This window comes from Gadus morhua, chromosome 19 (assembly GCF_902167405.1).
Source record: "Gadus morhua chromosome 19, gadMor3.0, whole genome shotgun sequence".
Lineage (NCBI taxonomy): Eukaryota > Metazoa > Chordata > Actinopteri > Gadiformes > Gadidae > Gadus > Gadus morhua.
This window is the reverse complement of record NC_044066.1, coordinates 21,126,876-21,149,856: the sequence shown is the minus strand read 5'-3', so window position 1 is coordinate 21,149,856 and position 22,981 is coordinate 21,126,876. Positions and strand designations below refer to the sequence as shown.

General features: G+C 43.0%; 3 protein-coding genes across 3 annotated transcripts in view; all 3 read left to right on the top strand.

The window, feature by feature from the left end:
- The window catches only part of LOC115532531 (uncharacterized), a 68,204-nt gene that overhangs the window by 25,402 nt on the left and 19,821 nt on the right, over positions 1 to 22,981 (top strand). The window lies entirely within an intron of this gene.
- The window catches only part of LOC115532530 (uncharacterized), a 74,327-nt gene that overhangs the window by 39,507 nt on the left and 11,839 nt on the right, over positions 1 to 22,981 (top strand). The window lies entirely within an intron of this gene.
- On the top strand, positions 16,189 to 18,387 carry LOC115532532 (uncharacterized). Its single transcript, XM_030342373.1, has 2 exons — positions 16,189 to 16,384; positions 16,811 to 18,387. The coding sequence occupies exon 2, from the start codon at positions 16,818 to 16,820 to the stop codon at positions 17,784 to 17,786; it is 969 nt and encodes a 322-aa protein (XP_030198233.1). The 5' UTR covers positions 16,189 to 16,384; positions 16,811 to 16,817; the 3' UTR covers positions 17,787 to 18,387.

Sequence of the window (22,981 nt, the reverse complement as noted above, 5' to 3'; positions counted from 1 at the left end):
GAGCTGTCAGATATCGGAACCAACTTTGGGAGCGGCATCGACTACGACGAACTTTGCCTCATAAGAAACACGTGGGGCCAGCTGGCGTGTGTCGGACTGCTGTTGTTCATCGTGATCAACGAGAGGAATACGCCTTGCAGACCCAACAGAGCTGGAGAATCGAGGCGTCCTCCGAAACGTAACAATCGAACAAGCGCAACGCCGTACACATCTTTGAATATTCCCGAAAACGACTACAACAATAAGCCACTCGATCAGGTCAGGGACAATTATCAATGTTGTTTCACAGCCTGCATGATGATGTTAACAATAATAATAATTATTGTTATTATTATGTATAATTTAATATAATATAATATACAATGTTATCGACAGAATAGGATAAAACCAGAATAAGGAACAGTATAAAAAAGACAGTAAATACATACGATCATAAATACACAGATACATAAATATAAACGTTTTGAGATGCAGGGGCGTGCCAGACCAAGCCTCGCTTTAAAGGCGATGACAGTAGAGGTGAGAGCTGGCCCCCATTCACTGGAGTGGAGTTCCACGCCCTGCAGGGAGGAGTGATGTTGGTGCTCTCCGAGAACCAGTGGGACGCCAGTGGGAGTACTGGGCCACACTGGGGAACCTTTGAAACATCGGCTCCACTTAGCAAACGCTATCGGTTCAACCTCCACGAGATTTAGCCTTTGCTTTACCAGGGTGGCTGACAATATGTGAAGACATATCTCAACAATTAAAAATTTGGGAAACCAAAAACTCCAAGGGAAATGACAGGGAAGCACATGCTGAAAAAATAGTTATACCTGGTGATGTGTTGATCCAGATGTGTTTTGTCAATCTTTAAATGAGAATTATTCAGACAGACAGGGTAAATATTTTGCATTTGACAATTCAAATAACACTCTGTCTGTGTGTGTGTTTTATGTTGATATTTTATTTCCGTATTTTCTCTGTATAAATATGCAGAATTACAGTGAGGGCTCTGAACTTGAATATAATAGAAGCATAATTCTCTAACCCTACATTTATGTTTAATGATCTTTAGTTAAGTTTAAAGATTTCTGAAATTGTTTTTTTCAGTCTGTTGGCTTACTTTCCCTGTATTTACATCCCACCTGTTCCCTCCTTAAAAAGAAGCACTTATTGTGGTAACAAAAAAAACAAATCAATAAAAAAATGTTCTTCGTAATTTGTGTTCCTTACATTTTTGCTGATGCTCCTAACTTTTTGAAGTTCGGAACACCAGTGCTACCAAGTCAAAAAGTAAATCTAAAGACCTGACTGACATTGGATGACAATGAGTTCACCAGCCTCCAGCCAGAACACACCTTGTCTATGGTTTTCTATTCGGTGTTAGAGTATCAAGGTATTTTGATCAGCCATTTATACCCAAGGGAATGTGGGCGGGCTTTGAGGAAAGAAATACAACTGTCCAGGGGTAGAAAACTAGTCCAATCATGCCAATTTTTGTAACCACAATGAAAAAAACCTTCAATCATATCGCTGGTTCCAATATGATTCCCCCCCACCGCCTTGCCCTTACTGTATGTTTAAAGGCAATAAACATACAATAGTTATTTCATTGCACCAATGACAAAACACTTAAATCCCCCCCCTGCCGAATCAATAGCCATGTTTGGTTTTCAGTGACAGCAGCGTCCTTATCAACCATTGTAGCATTCAAATTCAAGTTCCATTGTTTGTCAAATACACAACAGTCATAGCATGCAATTACATTTTTGTATCCCAGGCACTCCTCAGCAATGCAAACAAATAAAATATATAGTATAAGAAGATAAGAGTAAAAAGAGATATTGTGTGTGTGTGTGTGTGTGTGTGTGTGTGTGTGTGTGTGTGTGTGTGTGTGTGTGTGTGTGTGTGTGTGTGTGTGTGTGTGTGTGTGTGTGTGTGTGTGTGTGTGTGTGTGCGGCAGGATATTAGGGTTAAAGAGTTCATCGATAGAAAATATTTATATTCTAACAATTTTCTGGTGAGACCCAAAAGAATATTGGTTATAACTAACAAACAAAACCGCAGATACAATCACTGAGCAAAGGTTAAGTACAATAAAATGCAAACTTCTTGCTACGTATTTGCTTAATCAATATCAAAATATTGCATTTTCCACTGAGAACAAAATAAATGCCAGCTATCTTGTTTGCTTTCACAGACAGACAGACAGAAACATGTGACGTCAACACAGGCCTATAGAAAAGAAGCGGCCAAAAAATGTAGACGAATCATAATTTCAGAGCAGTTATTGTAAAACTTTGTCGTTTTCCAGTGTGGACCAACGCAGCTATACTACATGTTGGTGTGAGACTGGGTTATCACAAAACAGACAGACAGGCAGGGCCGTTGCAGATTTCCCTGGAATATCGATCTTTGTTCCAATTAACACATAATCCAATACAGGAAATCTTCTTGAACTTTGCAGGGTAAGACTGCATGTTTGAAAGGCACTTTAGCATTGTGGACACAAAAGAAACACAATGAAAAACTAAATTTATTGTTTGTTCTGGTTACGAGTCAAAGATGTAAGCTGGTTACGTCTATAGGGGAGTAGGGGAACCGCTACACATTAGTACGTCAAACTGACTGGAGGAACAATAGCAGGCCAGCAACAGCAAACTAACTTCTTACATGTTGGTGGGTGCTCCGGAATATAGGCTGGTGCTCCTAAGCTTTTGAAGTTTGGATCGTAAAGGCTACCAAGACAAATAGTGATTGTCAAGACCTGAATGACTTTGGATATCAATTGTCTCACACGCCAACCAACCAAACCAGTCAGAACAAACTTCTGGGTGTGTTGGCAACAAACCGCTTTTGCTGTACCGCTTTGAGACAGGTTCCCAGCCCCAAACAAGAGATCCAAGGACTTCCAATCAAGAGTTTTATTACAGGGTTGTATTTAAAAGCAAAACAGATCAAGACTGTGAGCTCAGACGACGGCAGAAAGGATTCCACACCAATGCTGAACCGTAGACTAACAGGTAAGCAGCTCACACCTCAAAACTAATGATGAGCACTTACTTTGATTTAATGTTTTTCAAATTAAGAACTACATTTCAATTTCGAATCCACTATGTTACAATGTGTGGTTTGTTATTATATATTTATTCATTCTTTATTATCAAATTAAGTAAGTTATAACCACAACAGGTTTTATTACTCATAGCAGCAGAGGGGTTTGTGTGGGTGTATCAGTTGATAGAGATAGCTCTTTTTGACTATTGTTGCTGCTGGATTTGTAGATCATTGATTTGGAACTGTTAAAAGAAAGACGTGTCCAGTTATTGGAGAATAATACACACCATTGGAACATTATAACAATCAGGATAAAGTATTTAACAATGCATGGTATACGAAAATGTAACAAACAATGTTTAATCTTCAGAGAAGATTTATATAAAAAAATTCAATTTTCTTTAAATGAGTAAATACAATACAACTTTATTAATCCCACTAGGGGCAATTTGTTTGAGCAGCTTGTTGTACATACAGTAACATACAAACAACAAATACACATACACAACTACGGAGCATTTAGTAGTCAAATTGAACGACTTGGAATGGCGGTTAGTTCTACAATCAGGTAAAGCATAAGAACGCCCTGATGGCAACTGGAAATTGGAAATGGAAATTCACTTGCAAGAAAATGTCCAGAAGAAGCCAAAATACCTACTGCGTTCTTGAAGATGTGCAGATTGCAAATATAAATCAAGTCCCTTTGTTTGTTTGAATGTGTTTTGTGTTGTGTTTTTTCAAGGTTGACCATGGCAGAAAGTCATCTAATGGGCTTTTTAGTCCTCTATCTATCAATCCTTCCTACTGAATCAACTATTGGAATTCTCAATTCAATCAACGACCTGAAGAAAATCCCCTTCGGCCAATCGGTGCCCAAGCACAGCCTTGTGCTGCTCCACTGGTTTGCCAACGCAATAGAATTTAGGAACAACAACAGGCTAGAGTTGAACTTTGACCTAAACAATGGAGACTATGGCACTCATCAATATGGAAACTTTCAGGGATTCCTGGATCCGCTTCCCATTGGCCACCGGTACATCACCCTCGGGAACATCCACTTCATTATCAACAATGAGAGTAGGTCTTTGCCTAATTATTACACAAATGACCTACACTATCTGTTGGTGGGTGAGGAACTCAACAGGGCCCGCATCATATTCGCACTCTCGTCTCAGAACACCATCGGCCAGGTGTACATCACACAGCACTACCAGGCCGATCAGGGTCAGGGGACTGTGTATGACCCAGAGCACACCTACCGGATCAGCATCAACCTCTTGAGGGAGCTCAGAGTGTTCTCCTTGGACCGAAGAGAACAGTCCGAGCTCTCAGAGATCGGAATTTACTTCGGGAGCAGCATCGGCAATAACGAACTTTCCTTGCTAGAAAACACGTGGTGCCAGCTTGCGTGTTTCGGACTGCTGTTTTTCATCGTGATCAACCAGAGGCATTTGCCTTGCAGACCCAACAGAGATCGAGATCGGAACCGTCCTCCGAAACGTAGGGTTCGATCAAGCAGCACTCCTCAGTCAATGATGTATTATCCACCATACCATCCCATCTACGGGCAGGCTGCTCGTCAGAACAGGGCCAATAAGCTTTGCATTACTATAGCATCCCTGACACTGGCATTCATAGGAGCAATGATAATTATGCAAACATAAGTATGCAAACATCTTCAGATATGAAATTGTGTAGCAGATTACAAAGTGCTTGACATAATAGAACAAAACCAGAATAAAGTACAGAATAAATGATAATTAATAACAAGAGGAGAGATGGTAGTGCTCTACAAGAACCACCGGGACACCAGTGGGATCCTTCACTAGAGTACTGGGCCACACTGGGGAACCTTGGAAACAACGGTTCCACTGAACAAACGCCATCAGGTCAGGCTCCGCAAAGACACAAGATTTTGCCTTTACTTTACCAGGCAGGCAGAAAATATGTTAACAATATCTAAACAATGCAAACGTGGGGAAACCAAAAACTTCAAGGGAAATTGCATGGAAGCAAAAAAAACAACACATTGCTATATCTGGTAATATGTTGATCCAGATGTGGTTAATCTATCTTTAAATGAGAATGATTCAGAGAGACAGGGTACATTTTTTGGTAAATGTCTTCAAGTAGAAATGTGTGTGTGTGTGTGTGTGTGTGTGTGTGTGTGTGTGTGTGTGTGTGTGTGTGTGTGTGTGTGTGTGTGTGTGTGTGTGTGTGTGTGTGTGTGTGTGTGTTAGAATTAAATACAAAAACACTGTTTGCGATAGCAAGTTAAGGGTACTTGCTTATTCTTAATATTTTTATTCCACACTGCGAGTGAGGATGGGCACTACCATTACATGTTAGTAGTTCCGAGGGGCAATGTTACATTTCCGTGGTGGAATTATTGGTGAATACTTAAAATATGCAGAATTACTTTAAGGGCTCTGATCTTGAATATAATGGAAGCATAATTCTCATACATTTATGTTTAATGCTCTTTAGTTAAGAATTTAAGGATTTCTGTAATTTTTTTCAGTCTGTAGGCTAACTTTCCCTGCATTTACATCCCACTTGTTCTTAAAAAGAAGAAGCACTGTTACTCTAAACAAAAAAATAAAAATATTTTTATCTTAATTTGTGTTTCTTAAATTTTTGCTGATGCTCCTAACTTTTTGAAGTTCATAATACCAGTGCTACCAAGTGAAAAAGTAAATCTCAAGACCTGAATGACATTGGATGACAATGAATTGACCAACTTCTAGCAAGGACACACCTTGTTCAAGCTTTTCTATTCAGTGTAAGAGTATCGAGGTGTTATGAACAACATTGCACGACAGCCATTGGTCCCCAAGAGAATGTGGGCGGGCTTTGAGGAAAGAAATCCAACGATCCAGTCTGAGAAAACAACTCCAATCACACCAATTTTTGTGGCCACAATGAAAAATCCCTTCAATCATATCGCTGGTTCCAATAATTCCCCCCCCATCGCCTTTCCTTTACTGCATTGTGGCAGACGCCAGGGAGAAGTGAGGGGAGTGGTAGGTCTGGCCACCGGCCACAATATTTACAAAATCCATAATAATAATATACATGTTTAATAAGTAGAGACCCTAATCTCTACAGCACCTTTCGAAAACAGATTATTAGATTAGATTCACTTTATTGTCATTGCACAGTAACTGGTTACAATGCAACGGAATTTAAGAGTGTCTAACCAGAGTGCAAGCACTCTTACAGTTTGAGCAACATGTATAAATATAGTTACAGTATAATATCTGTGCAGCAAACGTTAATTACAACAGTTATACAGTAAAGTGCATGCAGGGCAGAAAAGTGCGATTTAGCATTAGGGACTAGGCAGAATGAGATATGGATGGGTATTTTAGCTGTCTGACAGCTGAGGAGAAGAAGCTGTTTAAAGTCCTGTTAGTTGTGCCTGGGAGGCTGCGGTAGCGTGCCCCAGAGCGGGTGCCACGTTCAAGGGTAAACAGTCCATGGTTGGGGCGAGAGGTGTCCTTTATTATGTTGCGTGCTTTTCGAAGGCACATCTTCTCGTATATTGAGGTTATGGTAGGGAGAGTGGTTGTATCGTCTGCAAACTTGACGATTGTGTTTGAAGCATGAACAGGACTGCAGTCATGTGTGAAGAGGGAGTAGAGGAGGTGACTCAGCACACATCCCTGAGGAAGACCAGTGTTCAGGATGAGTGTTTGGGAGGTGAGCTTATCCAGTCTGACATGCTGGGGTCTGTTGGTCAGAAAGTCCAGTATCCAATTGCGTAGGAGGGGATTGATGCAAAGGACCCTGAGCTTATTGATTAGTTTGGAAGGGATGATTGAATTGAATGCCGAGCTGAAATCAATAAACAGCAGCCTTACTGTCCGTCCACACCAGAAGCGAATTGAGCGACCAAATCGCCGGAAGTCATTCACTTTCTATGGGCAAGAGCGACCAAAGCGACCAAAGCGACCAACGCTACCAGCGGCCAAAGTTGAGCGACCAGAGCGTCAAAAAGAAGTTGAAAACTTTTTAACTTTATGCAAATGACTATTATTCGCTTCAGCGGCCAAACACTGACAGCCAATCGGAATGTAGACGCTCTTCGCTTGCGTGGATCCCAGGGAACATTGGCAGGCACTTTGGTTCCTACCTACCTTTATTCACTCACTGAACAAAATGTCGGCTGAAGTATTAATCGCGGCTGTAACTGGGCACCCGGTGTTGTACGAACCCACCCCTTTTCAGTTCAGAGATCGAAACGCCGTAGTGGTTTGGATATCAAGTGATGATAAGCGGGAGTATTTATAGGCTACATCTAGAACGTTCGTATTTAAGCGGGAATCATTTTAATTTGCTCTCCATGCCACCAATCTAACCAACCAATCGCGTGTAGCATGCTTTAAACAAAACCAAAAAAGTTTTTGAAATCGTCACATAAACAAACTAATCGACAAGACGAGGGATAAATGACAAGGGATATATCTAGTCTAGATAGATAGAAAGCCTAGTCAAGTCTTTATTAATACCAAACGACACAAATCGTCGGGAATCCATTTAGGTGGTTCGGCCCACACAGGACAGTAGCCTACAACACCACACAGAACAAGTCTGACTGGACATACACACAATACATCACATTAAAACTAGACACGCGTTGATAGATAGATAGACAGAAAAGCCTAGATAGATCGATATGTTCCATTATTTGCCTTGCGGAGCCAACCAGTCCTGTGCGCGTATGCAAATTAGCCATGTGCGTGAATGTCTATTTGTTTTGAATGCGACGAATGAGTGCAGATCATGATTTGCAGATCCAGATCAGTGAAACATATTTTAACTACTACAGCACGCAGGGTTTTTTGTTCTCGGTTGTAATTAGCCTACATTTTAGGATTTTTTTTGTATTGGGGGGAATCACTGTCCTACTTGTTGTCGAAGCACTTTATCGAACAAGCAAAACCGTCTCGGCAATATGGCCAAGGTGTATGGGAGGGTTCACTATTTGATATGGCTGTCTGTAGGGCCTACTAAACGCATACGGCTCCTTTAAATGCGTCTGCATAATTGAATTGTACGTCATGAGCGACTTGAGCGACCAAAGCGAACAGAAAAATTCGCAGCGAAACTTCGTGAGCGACCAAAGCGTCTTTGACGCTTTGGTCGCTCCTGGTGTGGACGTACAGTTACTTAGGTGTTACAGAGGTCCAGGTAGTAAAGGGATGGGTGTAGGACTGTGGTGATTGCGTCGTCCGTGCTCCTGTTCTGACGGTAGTGTTACGTATTTTAAGAATCTAAGCCACCCACACATAGACCCAATGATGCAGGACCAAACATATAAGCTGCGTTACCCTCACATAGCCACAAGGGGAGCATGATGTTATTGAAGGCTGCTCCCTCTTCACCTTTAATTAAGTGAACAAGCCGAAGCCATAACGTCACCCCGGCCACGCCCACTAGGCAACGCCCACTTCATAGGCCACACCCACTTGACGTCCTGTACGGAGGACGTCGAGTGAACAGGCCAGAGATCAATAGGTAGACGGCGCAGCAAGCCACCCGGGCCTTAGCCCGGGGGGCTTGAAGTAGATCACGGTATTTTCCTCTCACTCGCGTTAGAAACAATTCCCTCCGTATAGCTTCACTTACCATGCCGAAACACGCCGACGACTTTATAATAAATGAAGTGAGTTAAAGCAACCCGGGATTGGACAACTTTCTTCGAGAATATGCAACAATTTGGTGACCCGCGACGTTTGGAAGAAAGTCCCGAAAATCCCGGGGGGCGCGACGCTAAAACAACTTCAACAGGCCACACACGTCTGAGGTAAGTATAAATCATTGTTTTAAAGATTAAATCTGAAATAGGATTGGTTATAAGAACACTTAGGTGTAAGCTTGTTTTAGCCACCGTCCGATTGTGCTGCTGCAGAGGCCTAGCATAACAACACGTGTAGATCAACGGTTGCAAGGAACTGTGAAGACCCCCCCATCCCCCCATCCCCCCATCCCTTTGTTTACCTGGGCGCTCCTGGCTGTTTGATAAGGCAATGGTAGCCTGCACAAAGGGACCCCCGGTGTGTTATGTCTGTCTGTCTCTGTCTCTGTGTCTGTCTGTACCACGTGGGAGACGTAGTACCTGTGTTTTTTTGATTTATATGATGAAAGTTAAGCCGAGATAAGGTAATCATAAGGTAATTGATGAATGTCTCGAAGTTAGGCCGAGACCATCTAAGGTAAATAGTGAAAGCGCCGAAGTTAAGCCGGGCCACTATAAGGTTTATTTATTACCGGCCACAAACTTCCAAACTCTTTACGGTGGGGTGAGGAAAGGTCAGGTTTTTAACGTTAATCTAGCTTAGTTGCATATTAAAACGGAGGCTTGGCCAAGGAGTTCAAATTGGATTGATTCCTCCCGGTTCATTTCAAATCTAATGTGCAATTTTGATTAGTATACAACGCAGCCGTAGAGTGTAACCACGGGGTGTTAAAGAGACAGCGCGTCTTCGTGACGTGGGTTTCCTTTGTCCAGACGTCCGCCATCTTGGGTCTTGCAGAGACCAAGAGCAGCGGGGAGCCCCCCCCCCCCCCCCCCTCTCTCTCCCTCCTCTTCCCCCCCCACCCTCTCTCTCTCTCCCTCTCTCCTTCCCCCCTCTCTCTCTCTTCTCCCCCCCCCCCCCTCTCTCCCCTCCACCCCCCCCCCCCCCCCCTTCCCTCTAGAAGATCCTATCGTGAAACCCCCCCACTCCCTTTGTCCCAGTCTTCACAGGTCCAGTAGTCAGACCCCCCATCCCCCTGTCCACAGGTCCAGTCGTCGGATCCCCCCCTCCCCACCCTTTGTCCCTGCAAACATTCTCTTCCCCTACCCTTCCTTATTCATATTGCTTAAAGAAGATCGGGAACGGTGGGACGGGGGCTTCGATTTAACTAACAATAGAGAGGCCTCCCACCCTCACACCTAGCCATGTGTTGGAACCAGGATGTAAATTTAGCCTTTGCAACCTGTGTTTGTGTGCATTGATCTTAATATTCTCTCTCTCTCTCTTCAGGAAATAGCAGTATATGCAGTAACGAATGCCTAACACTCAGACATTATGTTTTTCAAGGTTGCTGGGCCCTTCTGTCTGTTTTCATGCATTTTGTGTATCAAAACAGGAGTGCAATAGACACGGGTTGTGTCATGCACAATGATATTAGAGAACCAGGATGGTTCAAATAGACACAGGGTTCAACTGCTAAAATAATATGTTTAATTAATAAATGATGCACATTGTTTTAACCGGTGCACAAGGCGGGAGTTAGCTCAACTGCTGTAGTTCAATTACAATAACATTTGTTTCAACCGATAACTTCTGAATTTTTCTTTTAGGTTCAGTTTTTGTTTTGTTTATAGAATATCCCCATATATTTAATACCAAGATGTGCATAATTGTTGTAAGTTTGGATGACTCTTTATTCTACCTAGTTTAGACGGTTTTGATTGACCTAGCTCAAGATTCACCAGGTGTCAGACGTAGGATTGTGACACTTCCTGGGAGCCCCCGAGCCACACGTCGACTGCACCAGGTGTCAAGACGTAGGATTGTTGCACTCCGAGCCTCCGAGCCACGCGTTAATCGACTAATCGTTCCTGCAGAGTTCTGAGGTGGTAACGGTGGAGCTCAATGGGAGGCTCCGGGAGAGTACAATCGCGGGCTCACACGGGGAGTGGTGGCGGTGGGGCTCATGGGGAGGCCCCGGGAGAGTTGTCATTCGCGGGCTCATACGGGGAGAAATCGGGTGGGTCAGTAAGTCAGAAGGTTGAATTAATGTATCGATTTGATGTTGACCAACAAAAAACTAGATAATTATAATAATAAATACTGTTCATGTAATGGTATAGTTAGGTCTGGGACCTGCGTAGCTAAAAAAACTGTTTTGGAAATAGTAATGAACGTGTCCGGGACATGTGTAGCTATAAAATAAGTAAAGATAAAACTGAGTTTTACTTTACTTCACTTTGCTAAGACATATTCACGTTTGATGTGGTATGCAGAAAGTGGCGCCATAGGATATTGTGCAGAGAATAAGGCGTATTCACGTTTGATGTGGTATGCGATGTACATAGGAGTGAATCAAAGTGTGGACAACATCAAATGCGAGCAATAGGTAGAATAAATGAAGATTAGGTCATCCAATATGCATAGTTAGTGTAGGACAATCGGGTAGTATGATGAAGGTAACTGTTATTATGAAATACGGTTAACACAGAAGTGATATTGAACATGCAAATTTTAACATTGTTAATTCCCTTTTACATCTTTTTGGTTATAGCAACTTGGTTGAACTACGGTGTTGTTATCTTTGGTTGTCATTCAATGCACATGGCTGAAGCAATGCGCAAGGAGGGATGTAGTGTGAAATTAAACCAAGGTGGATGCTGTAAGACAATTAAGGTTAGAATTCATGGAAATATGTTTTTGAACAACTAACTGCTGTACATGAGTTTGTATTTCTGCAATAGAAGCAAAAAGTTCCAGAACCAGATGCAGACACACCCGGAACCTACAAACTACCACCGCCGAGCAAGGACTAACAGTCACATGAGGAGATCAAATAACAGCAGGATTTGAATCGCACCGGATGGGTTGGTGGCCAGGGCACTGGTATGATTACAATCCCTCAGGTTAGAATTGGCAGAGAACTCCGGCATTAATGACCCTTTCACAGGATGGATGGAGAATATGTCTGGGAGGTGGAAAGGCAGAATCCAGTAAGTGCCCGTCGCGGGAATAAATGCAGAGACCGTGTTAATTGTCACCGGCTGCCGTTGTATTCCCTGCGCACGAGGGCTACTGCATCTGCTGATCACCACAGCAGTGGGCGCTACAGAAGGGCCAAGTGCCATTCAGGCTTACATTACCTGAGGGGCCCGACCCTATCCAGCTGCAATATGTAGAATAGTCAACACCTATACTATTCTAGTAGAATCGACTGTATTTAAGATAATCAATATCCCGGATTTACTTGAATAACACATTTTAAAACAACCATACCAGACTATGTTTATTATTTGGTAGTATTGCTTGGTTGCGAGTGCAACCCGTTATTTCTGAATCGCTGCATTGATAATGGTACTGTTGATCTTTGAGACGGTTGTTTACAGGCCACCTGTTGCTGACACGACGACGACGGAGAACCTGTTTGGAGGCTCCCATGATGTAGGAGTAACCTCTCTGAGTTGAGCCCTTGACAAGGAGGGACGAGTCTTGGGTTCATGAACTACAGGCCCGACGGCGACAGAATCCATGCCCAAACCACCCACATGTAACAGCGAACCAATGCACGAAGATCACCTGAACCACCCGAATCCATGCTAGGCTATCAATAATCTTGAATTTTTTAAAATTGTATTATGACTACCAATTTTTACTTTACTTTTGCACATGATGAAAATTGTATGACCTTGTAGCACATGACCAAAAAGTATTAGCTCAGGATTTCTATGGATAGTTTTGTTTGTGTGCTGTTTGGCCATGTGATTGTATGTTAAGAAGATTTGTGTTCATTGTTGTATTGTTAAAAATGACCTGTATTTCCAATAAGACCCACAACGTGAATGCCGTCTCAGTATTATGGGGACGCGTAGTGGTTTTTCCCCTCTCTTCAAGAGGTCTTTCCGCGACGGTTGATGGTGTTGATGATTGATCCTACTTTGACTATGTTTTCGGTGTGGTAAATGGTGTTTATGATTTAAAATATTATTGTATGGTCATCTAAGATGACCAAGGAGGGACTGTTACGTATTTTAAGAATCTAAGCCACCCACACATAGACCCAATGATGCAGGACCAAACATATAAGCTGCGTTACCCTCACATAGCCACAAGGGGAGCATGATGTTATTGAAGGCTGCTCCCTCTTCACCTTTAATTAAGTGAACAAGCCGAAGCCATAACGTCACCCCGGCCACGCCCACTAGGCAACGCCCACTTCATAGGCCACACCCACTTGACGTCCTGTACGGAGGACGTCGAGTGAACAGGCCAGAGATCAATAGGTAGACGGCGCAGCAAGCCACCCGGGCCTTAGCCCGGGGGGCTTGAAGTAGATCACGGTATTTTCCTCTCACTCGCGTTAGAAACAATTCCCTCCGTATAGCTTCACTTACCATGCCGAAACACGCCGACGACTTTATAATAAATGAAGTGAGTTAAAGCAACCCGGGATTGGACAACTTTCTTCGAGAATATGCAACAGTAGGCAAACTGATAGGGGTCTGGTGTGGGTGGGAGTTTGGTTTTCAGGTGGTCTAAGACCAGCCTCTTGAAGCATTTCATGATGGTGGAGGTGAGTGCCACTGGTCGGTAATCATTCAGGCTCTTTGGGGAGCTGTGTTTAGAGACAGGCACAATTGAGGTGGATTTGAAGCACGCAGGGACTTTTGCTTGGGCAGCTGCTCTGCACAGGTGTTGAGCACACTTCCGGGGATGCAATCGAGGCCAGCAGCCTTTCGTTTGTTGGTTCTGCTCAGTGCTGCCTTCACCTCTGTAGGGGAGAGGGTGAGGGGCAAGTGGTTTGCAGGCAGAGTGGCCTTGGTGGCCACCTCATTGTTGTTGCAGTCAAAACGAGCATAGAACTTATTTAGCTCATCTGGAAAGGAGTGGTCGGTGGACAGGGTGGAGGCATGAGAGGGTCTGAAATCTGCAATTGCTTGCAAGCCCTGCCACATGCGCCGGGGGTTAGATATGCTGAAGTGCTCCTCAACCTTTAGTTTGTGGCTATGCTTAGCCCTCTTAATGCCGTTTTACAGGTCGGCCCTAGCTGTACTATAGGCTTGTGTGTCCATCCACGGCTTCTGGTTGGGGAAGATTGTAATCCGTTTTATGGTGGACGTTGTTTGTTATTCTTGATATAGTCCAAAACAGAGGAGGTGTAGGAGTCGATGTCTGTGTTTAGGTGTACTGTGTCTGTGACAGCAAAGTCAGTCCAGTTGGAGTGCTGAAGCCGGTGTTTGAGATCTGCTCCCTCGGGCCAAACCTTCACTGACTTGACTGAGGGCTTTACTCGCCTGATGAGGGGGTGATATTTAGGTAGAAGAAACAGGGAGATGTGGTCTGACTGACCCAGGTGGGGGAGAGATAGGGCCTTGTACGCTTCTTTGATGTTATGGTAGACATGGTCTAAGGTCTTATCACCTCTTGTGGGGCAGGAAACGTGTTGATAGAATTTGGGTAGAACAGTTTTTAGGTTGGAGTGGATCTCCAGCAATGATGAAAGCAGTCTCCGGGTGTCGTGTCTGTTGATTGGTAATGTTGGCTGCATGTAGTTCTTTCATAACTAGCTTGGCATTACCATCAGGTGGTATGTAAGCTCCGATTGTTATAAGGGAGATTAATTCTCTCGGAAGGTAGAAGGGCCTATTTTTGAGCATGAGAAATTCAATGTTGACAGAACAGTGCTTAGCGATGGTAAGGTTGTCAGTACACCAGGGTTTGTTTATATAGATGCACAGACCCCCTCCAAGTGATTTACCGCAGTCAGCTGTTCTGTCCGAGCCGATGCAATGACGTCCTTGTAGTCCGACAGCGCAGTCTGGAACGCCGTCGTGCAACCATGTTTCAGTGAAGATCATAATGTTCATGTCCGTAATCCTATTGCTGGTTGAAATCCACTAGAGTAGTTCGTCCATTTTGTGCTCCAGACCCCACATTAGCAAGGAGAAGGCTGGGGAGTGGGGCGCGGTGAGGAGCCTGGATCTCTGGCGCCTCCTCTGCAGCCTCTCTTTTGCCGGTGTTCTCTCCGCCGCCTACGGGGCCTCCTTGTCCGGGGAGGCGAGGTAAACAAACCCGGAAAGCCCGGTACTCTGACGATGTCGCGACTAGTGGCGGTAATGTCAAGCGATCCGACATGGAATCCGATGTCCAGAAGCTCTTGTCTGGTGTACACTGGGTGGGTACGAGTGTATTGAGTGAACAGACTGAGCATGTAAACAAAAACTAATTTGCCGAAACTGGCGAGAACAAAAGCCGCAGCATATACACACGCGCCGCCATCCATTATGAAGTGCTTGACAGAATAGAATAAAACCAGAATAAAGTAGAGGATAAATAAGACTGCAAATACATACAATCATAGACAAACCAAAAACTCCAAGGAAAATGACAGGGCAGCACACAGAAAACACATTGTTGTATCTGGTAATATGTTGATCAAGATTGGTTATCAATCTTTAAATGACAATGATTCAGACGGACAGGGTAAATGTTTTGCGCTTGAGAATTTAAGTAGTTCTGTGTGTGTGCGTGCGTGTGCGTGTGTGTGTGTAAATAAGACGATTATATGAGACATGTTTGAATTAAATACAAAAACACTGTTATCAATAGCGAGTTATGGTACTTCCTTATTATTATTGTTATTATTATTCTGCACTGCAAGTGAGGGTGGGCGCTACCATTACATGTTTTTATGGGTGTTCTCATAGGGAATGTTACATTTGTGAATACTTTATATATGCAGAATTACAGTGAGGGCTCTGAACTTGATTAATATGGAAGCATGACTCTCATACATTTACGTTCAATTCTTTACAGTTAAGTTTAAAGATCTCTAAAGTTTTTTTTTTAAGTCTGTAGGCTTACTTGACAAATGTGTAAGCATTTTTGGATCTTAGGATCTTAGAGTTTAAGTGGTCATCGATAGGAAACGTTGTATTCTAACAATTTTCTAAATTCAACCATTCAGAATGAATCTTGGTTATAACTACCAACCTAAACTGAATATATAATCACTGAACGAAGGTTATGGTGATAAAATGCACATTTCTTGCTGCAAATGTTCCTAAAACCCATTTAATTCTGAATCAATATGAAAATATTGCATTTTTCACGGAGAAGAAAATAAATGTCAGCCATTTTGTTGTTTTCGCAGATGGACAGAAACATGACGTGGACGCACGCATATAGAAAAGAACAGGTCAAAAAAAGTAGGCATTGCATTTTAAGAGCAGTTATTGTAAAACTACTACTTATTCCGTGAAGTGTTAAGACCTGAATGACATTGGATACCAATTTTCACACACCAACCAAACCAGTCAGAACACCACTTCTTCCAAAGAGAATGTGGGCAGACTTCCAAAATTCCAATCATGCCACCTTTTATGCCACACGACATACAACTTAAATTTTACCGCATTGAAACAGGTTCCAACATGAGTTGCCCGCCCCAAACAAGAGAATGAATGACTATTCACAAATCAAGAGTTTCATTTATGGGGAAATAGAAAGTTAAGCAGGGACGTATTTAAAACCACAACCGATCAGGACTGCGAGCTCAGACGACGGCAGAAAGGATTCCACACCATTACTGAACTGTAGTCCAACAGGTAAGCAGCTCACACCTCAAAACTAACAAGACATTGATTTTAATTTAATGCTTTTTAAATTCTGAACTATATGGGCAGATTTTGTATTTATAATCCACTACGTATCACGGTCACATTGTTTGTTTTGTTATTGTATATATTTTTATCCTCAAATTAAGTAAGTTGGAACCACAACAGGTTTTATTACTAACAGCAGGACAAGGGTTTGTGTGGGTGTATCAGTTTATAGTGATAGCTCTATTTGACTATTGTTGTTGCTGGATTTGTAAATCATTGATTTGGAACTGTTAAAAGACAGAGGTTTCCTGTTATGGAACAATAATGCACATCCTTGAAAAATTATGACCAATCAGAATCCAGAATTAAATTCATGGATTACTAAAATGAATATACAATTCATAGAAATATGTGTTTTGTTTTTTCCAGGTCGACCATGTTGGAAAGTCATCTAATGGGCTTTTTAGTCCTCTTTCTCTCAATCCTTCCTACTGAATCAACTAATGGACTTCTCAAATCAATCAACGACCTGAAGAAAATCCCATACGGCCGATCAGTGCCCAAGCACAGCCTTGCGCTGCTCCACTGGTTTGCCAACACAATAGAAATAGACAACAACGACTTCATAGAGCTGCCCTTTGTACCAAACAATGGAGACTATGGCACTCATCACTATGGAAACTTTGATGGAGTCCTGCCACCCGGCCAGCGGTACTACACCCTCGGCAACATCAACCCCAACAATAACGGAAACTCTTTGCCCTCTTATGTCACCGGTCAGCGAAACAATCTGTTGGGGAGTGAGGAACTCAACAGGGCTCGCATCATATTCTCGCTCTTGGGCCAGGAAACCATCGACCAGGTGTTCATCACACAGCACTACCAGGCCAGTCAGGGTCAGGGGACTGTGTATGACCCAGTGCACACCTACGAGATCAGCATCAACCTCTTGAGGGAGCTCAGAGAATTCTCCTTGGACCAAAACCAACAGTCCGAGCTGTCAGAGATCGGAACCAACTTCGGTAGCGCCATCGACAGCAATGAACTTTCGTCTATAAGAAACAAGTTTGGCCAGCTGGCGTGTGTCGGACTGCTGTTGTTCATCGTGATCACTGAGAGGAATTTGCCTTGCAGACCCAACAGAGCTCGAGAAACGAAGCGTCCTCCCAAACAAAACGTTGGAGAACCGAGGCGTCCTCCGAAACGTAACAATGGAACAAGCGCAACGCCGTACATATCTTTGAATATTCCCGAAAACGACTACAACCATAGGCAACTCGATCAGGTCAGGGACAATGATCAATGTTGCCCTACAGCCTGCAAGATATGTGTAGGAATAATAATAACAATAATAATAATAGCAATAACCATAATAACAATAATAGAATACAAGTCCAGAATTTAAAGCATAGGGCACCTTTCCAAAGTAGATTACAAAGTGGATGACAGAATAGAATGAAACCAGACTAGGAGAATAGAATAGCTGAAACACTAAGTACAGAATAAATAAGATACAGAATACATACAATCATAGACACAATAAAGATAAACATTTGAAGATGTAGTGGGGTGCTAGACCATGCCTAGCTTTAAAGGTGAAGAGTATAGTAGAGGTGAGAGCTGGCCCCCTGGGAAGGCCAAGGTTCACTGGAGTGGAGTTCCACGCCATACCCTACAGATAGGAGTGAAGTCAGTGCTCTACAAGAACCACCGGGACACCAGTGGGATCCTTCACTAGAGTACTGGGCCACACTGGGGAACCTTTGAAACATCGGTTCCACTGAACAAACGCCATCGGGTCGGGCTCCACAAAGGCATACGTCGTTGCCTCTTTTCGGGTGTCAGACAATCTGTGAACAATATCTAAAGCATTTAAAACAAATGTTTTCAGCAAACACTGTAAATCGTTATATCAGGTCAATATAAACGTTGATTCAGATGTGTTTAATCAGGGTAAATGTTTTGCACTTGACAATCCAAGTTCCTGGGTGTTTATTTGTGTGTGTGTGTGTGTGTGTGTGTGTGTGTGTGTGTGTGTGTGTGTGTGTGTGTGTGTGTGTGTGTGTCTGTGTGTGTCTGATGCTTATTCTTTATTCTTTTTTTCAAGGATAGCCTCTTGAGATGTACCATCTCATTTTCGAGAGGGTCCTTACAATAATGACAAATAATACAAAGATAATATATATATACAGTATATTTCAATTTCTCTACATTTGCTAGGAAGGACACTCGGTACGGCCTGGATGAATGTATCTTAATTTAGGCGTATGACCGGGTCCCCCGGGAGAAACTGTGGGAGGTGCTGCGGGAGTATGGGGTAAGGGGGTCTATCCTAAGGGCCATCCAATCTTTGTACTCCCAAAGCGAGAGCTGTGTTCGTGTTCTCGGCAGCCAGTCAGTTTCGTTCTCAGTGGGTGCTGGTCTCCGCCAGGGCTGCGCCTTGTCACCAATCCTGTTTGTGATATACATGGACAGGATATCGAGGCGTAGTCGTGGTGGGGAGGGGTTGCAGTTCGGTGGTCTGAGGATCTCGTCACTGCTTTTTGCAGATGATGTGGTCCTCATTGGATCATCGGCCTGTGACCTTCAGCACTCACTGGATCGGCTGGCGGCCGAGTGTGAAGCGGCTGGGATGAGGATCAGCACCGCTAAATCTGAGGCCATGACTCTTAGCAGGAAACCGGTGGATTGCTTACTCCGGGTAGGAAATGAGTCCTTAGCCCAAGTGAAGGAGTTCAAGTACCTCGGGGTCTTGTTTGCGAGTGAGGGTACTATGGAGCGTGAGATTGGCCGGAGAATCGGAGCAGCGGGGGCGGTATTGCGTTCGCTTTACCGCACCGTTGTAACGAAAAGAGAGCTGAGCCGCAAGGCAAAGCTCTCGATCTACCGGTCGATCTTCGTTCCTATCCTCACCTATGGTCATGAGGGCTGGGTGATGACCGAAAGGACGAGATCGCGGGTACAAGCGGCCGAGATGAGTTTTCTCAGAAGGGTGGCTGGCGTCTCCCTTAGGGATAGGGTGAGAAGCTCAGCCATCCGTGAGGAACTCGGATTAGAGCCGCTGCTCCTTTACTTAGAAAGGAGTCAGTTGAGGTGGTTCGGGCATCTGGTAAGGATGCCCACTGGGCGCCTTCCTTGGGAGGTGTTTCAGGCACGTCCAGTGGGGAGGAGACCTCGGGGAAGACCCAGGACTAGGTGGAGAGATTATATCTCAACACTGGCCTGGGAACGCCTCGGGATCCCCCCGTCAGAGCTGGTCAATGTGGCCCGGGAAAGGGAAGTCTGGGGCCCCCTGCTTGAGCTGCTCCCCCCGCGACCCGACCCCGGATAAGCGGATGACGATGAGGATGTTAGTTACCGGTACTTCCTCATTATTATTATTATTCAACACTGAGTCAGGGCGGGCGCTACCATTACATGTTAGGGTGTCCCGAGGGGGAATGTTACATTGCCGTGGCGGGATTATTGGTGAATACTTAAAAATGCAGAATTACAGTGAGGGCTCTGATCTTGAATATAATGGAAGCATAATTCTCATACATTTATGTTTAATGATCTTTAGTTAAGTATTTAAAGATTTCTGTAACTCTTTTTTCAGTCTGTAGGCTTACTTTCCCTTTATTTGCATCCCACTTGTTCTTAAAAAGAAGCACTCTTATTATTGTGATAACAAAAAAAACGATATCAATAAAAAAAGAATTGTCTTAATTTGTGTTCCTTACATTTTTGCTGATGCTCCTTACTTTTAACAAGTTTGGAACACCAATGCTACCAAGTGAAACAGTACATTTCAAGGCCTGAATGACATTGGATGACAATGAGTTCCCCAACCTCCAGCAAGGACACACCTTGTTAAAACTTTTCTAGAGTATCGACGTGTTTTGAAGAACATTATACGACAACCATTGGTCCCCAAGAGAATGTGGGCGGGCTTTGAGGAAAGAAATCCAACAATCCAGGGGGAGAAAACAACTCCAATAACGCCAATTTATGTAACCACAATAAAAAAAACCTTCAATCATATCGCTGGTTCCAATATAATTTCCCCCCTACCGCCTTTCCTTTACTGTATGTTTAAAGGAAATTAACATTAATATACAGTAGTTCCTTTGTAGCCGCAATAAAGCAAAACTAAAATCCCCCCCTGCCGAATCAATAGACCATGTTTGGTTTTCAGCGACAGCAGCATCCAAATTAGCCACCGTAGCATGTCCAAGTTCTTGCCACTGTAGCATACTTGTGTGTGCAAAAATATTTTGTGCGTGTGTGGGATCTTAGGGTTCGTTTTTTAGGGTTCGAGTTTAACGACAGGAAAGAATATTGTTTATAGCCAACAAAATAAATGGCATACAATCACTGATCTAAGGTTATTGCAATTAAATGCATGTTTCTCGCTACAAATGGTATTAAACCCCATTTAATGCTGAATCAATGTCAAAATATTGCATTTTTCACAGTTTATTTTCACAGCCAGACAGAAACATGTGATGTGGACGCAGGCCTAGAAAAGAACGGGCCAAAAAACGAACGCATGTTAGCATGCAGAGCAGTTATTGTAAAACTTCACACTTAGTGTGAGACTTGGTTATCACAACACTTTATTGTCGATCCATGTTCCCATTCACACATGACCCAATACAGGAAATCTTCTGGAACTTTGCAGGCTAAGACTGAATGTGCGCACGACGCTTTAGCATTGTTGTCCCAAAAGAAACAATAAAAAAAACTACTGTATATTTATTGTGGGTGTTTCTTACATTTTGGTGGGTGCTCCGGAATCAACCCGGTATCACGCTTTCGTGCTACACAGAACGAAATGTAAACCAATGCATTTTGAAAGGGAGAGTTTCTCAGACACGAGAGAAAGAGAGAGAGAGAGAGAGAGGGAGAGGGAGAGAGAGAGAGAGAGAAGGGTAGTGCACAGACAGTTTAGTGCACCCTCTAGTTATATATGTGTCAAGATATCCGATATTTGAAGCAGACTTCCTCAAAAACTGAAACAAATGTTTCGTGCTCCACAGAAGGAAATGTAAGCCAATGCATTTTGAATGGGAGCATTTCTAAGACAATCATCGTGCTCCACCGAACAAAACGAGAGAAAGAGAGAGAGGGAGAGAGAGAGGCTTCAGAAGGGGTGTGCGCACTGCGCAGACAGTACAGTGCATCCTCTCGTTATGTATTGTATCACTCAAAACAACAAATGCATCAAAGGGTAAATGTAGTGCATCAGACCCGTCGCCAGACCTGAGTCTTAAGGGGGGCATATCAAATGCATAGGGGGGCACAATTATTATTAGCCTACAGTACATATATTTCCTCTATTCGCGCAGCACATAATCATCACGTTAAACATAACCAACAGCAATATGACCCTATAGCCTATAGCCTACAACATCACATCATTCCTCATCATTTAAAGCAATACATTACATAGAAGCAATGCTATGAATATATATCCATAAAACACTGGACTATACAACATATTAGGTGTAAAAGCAGTTAACAGAGAGATATGCATTGCCATTAGGATAGGATATATTTATTTGTCATTGGACAGAAGTACAACGAAATTCAGTGCACTCACGTACTGGTCTCATTTAAAAAGGTAACATAATAAATAATAAATAAATAAAGAAAATACATTCAACATTTCTTTCACTCACTACATTCATGTCGTCATACACTATACCGTTAACTTAGTGCCATTGTATGCCTAAAAAAAAAAAATAGTAAAAAAATAGTATGCCTTAAAATAGTAGTACAAATATGTAAAGTGCTGAGCATTGCATTAGAACCTCCTCATCAACATATCCTTCCACTCAGACGTAAACTTGGGAGTTAGGTCCTTTTCAAAAGCAAGCTGAATCAGCTGGGCCTTGCGTCTGTGCAGCATACCGCGCCGATGCTCTGAGGAGACGTTTTTCAACGTGGAAAATGAGTTTTCACACATTGCTGTGGAAGCTCCTAAAGTTAGGGCAAGGGTGTAGGCTGTGAGAACAGTCGGCATAGCCTGGAGTGCACAGTTGAATTTGCTGAATTTGTCAGCTTCATCAGCTTATTCCCTTTCAAAAAAAATAATATATGTTCTTCTTTCAAGCATGAATAAAGACACCAAGTCCCTCTGTCATGACTTTGTACGATCAAAATTCTTGTCAAACTTCTGACCCTTGGTATTATGTTTATTTAAATTAAAATAAGTAACTTATTAAAATAAATCAATTTTATAAGCTGAGGGCGTTTTCATGAGCCTCATAGTATTAGAACATGTGGTACTTGTTGATTAGCTCAGTTGTTATGGCAATGAATACGCCCTCAGCTGATAAAATAATGCCAGCGTCTCTTTTCGACTGAAAATTAACACCCATGTCAACTTTTTCTGCTCCTTGCACCTTATCATGCTTATCATGTTACGCAGAATTACTAGCCCCTGCCGACTAAAAAATGAAACGATTCAAGAGGCGGCATAGTTAGAATCGCCTTGTGGTCAACTGTCATTTAATAGTCATCAGACAGATTATGTCAAGGTTTTAAAATGATTATTATTAGCTGGTCATGTTATAACACAGCTGGTAATCGTGGATTTTCTGATAAAGACTAGCA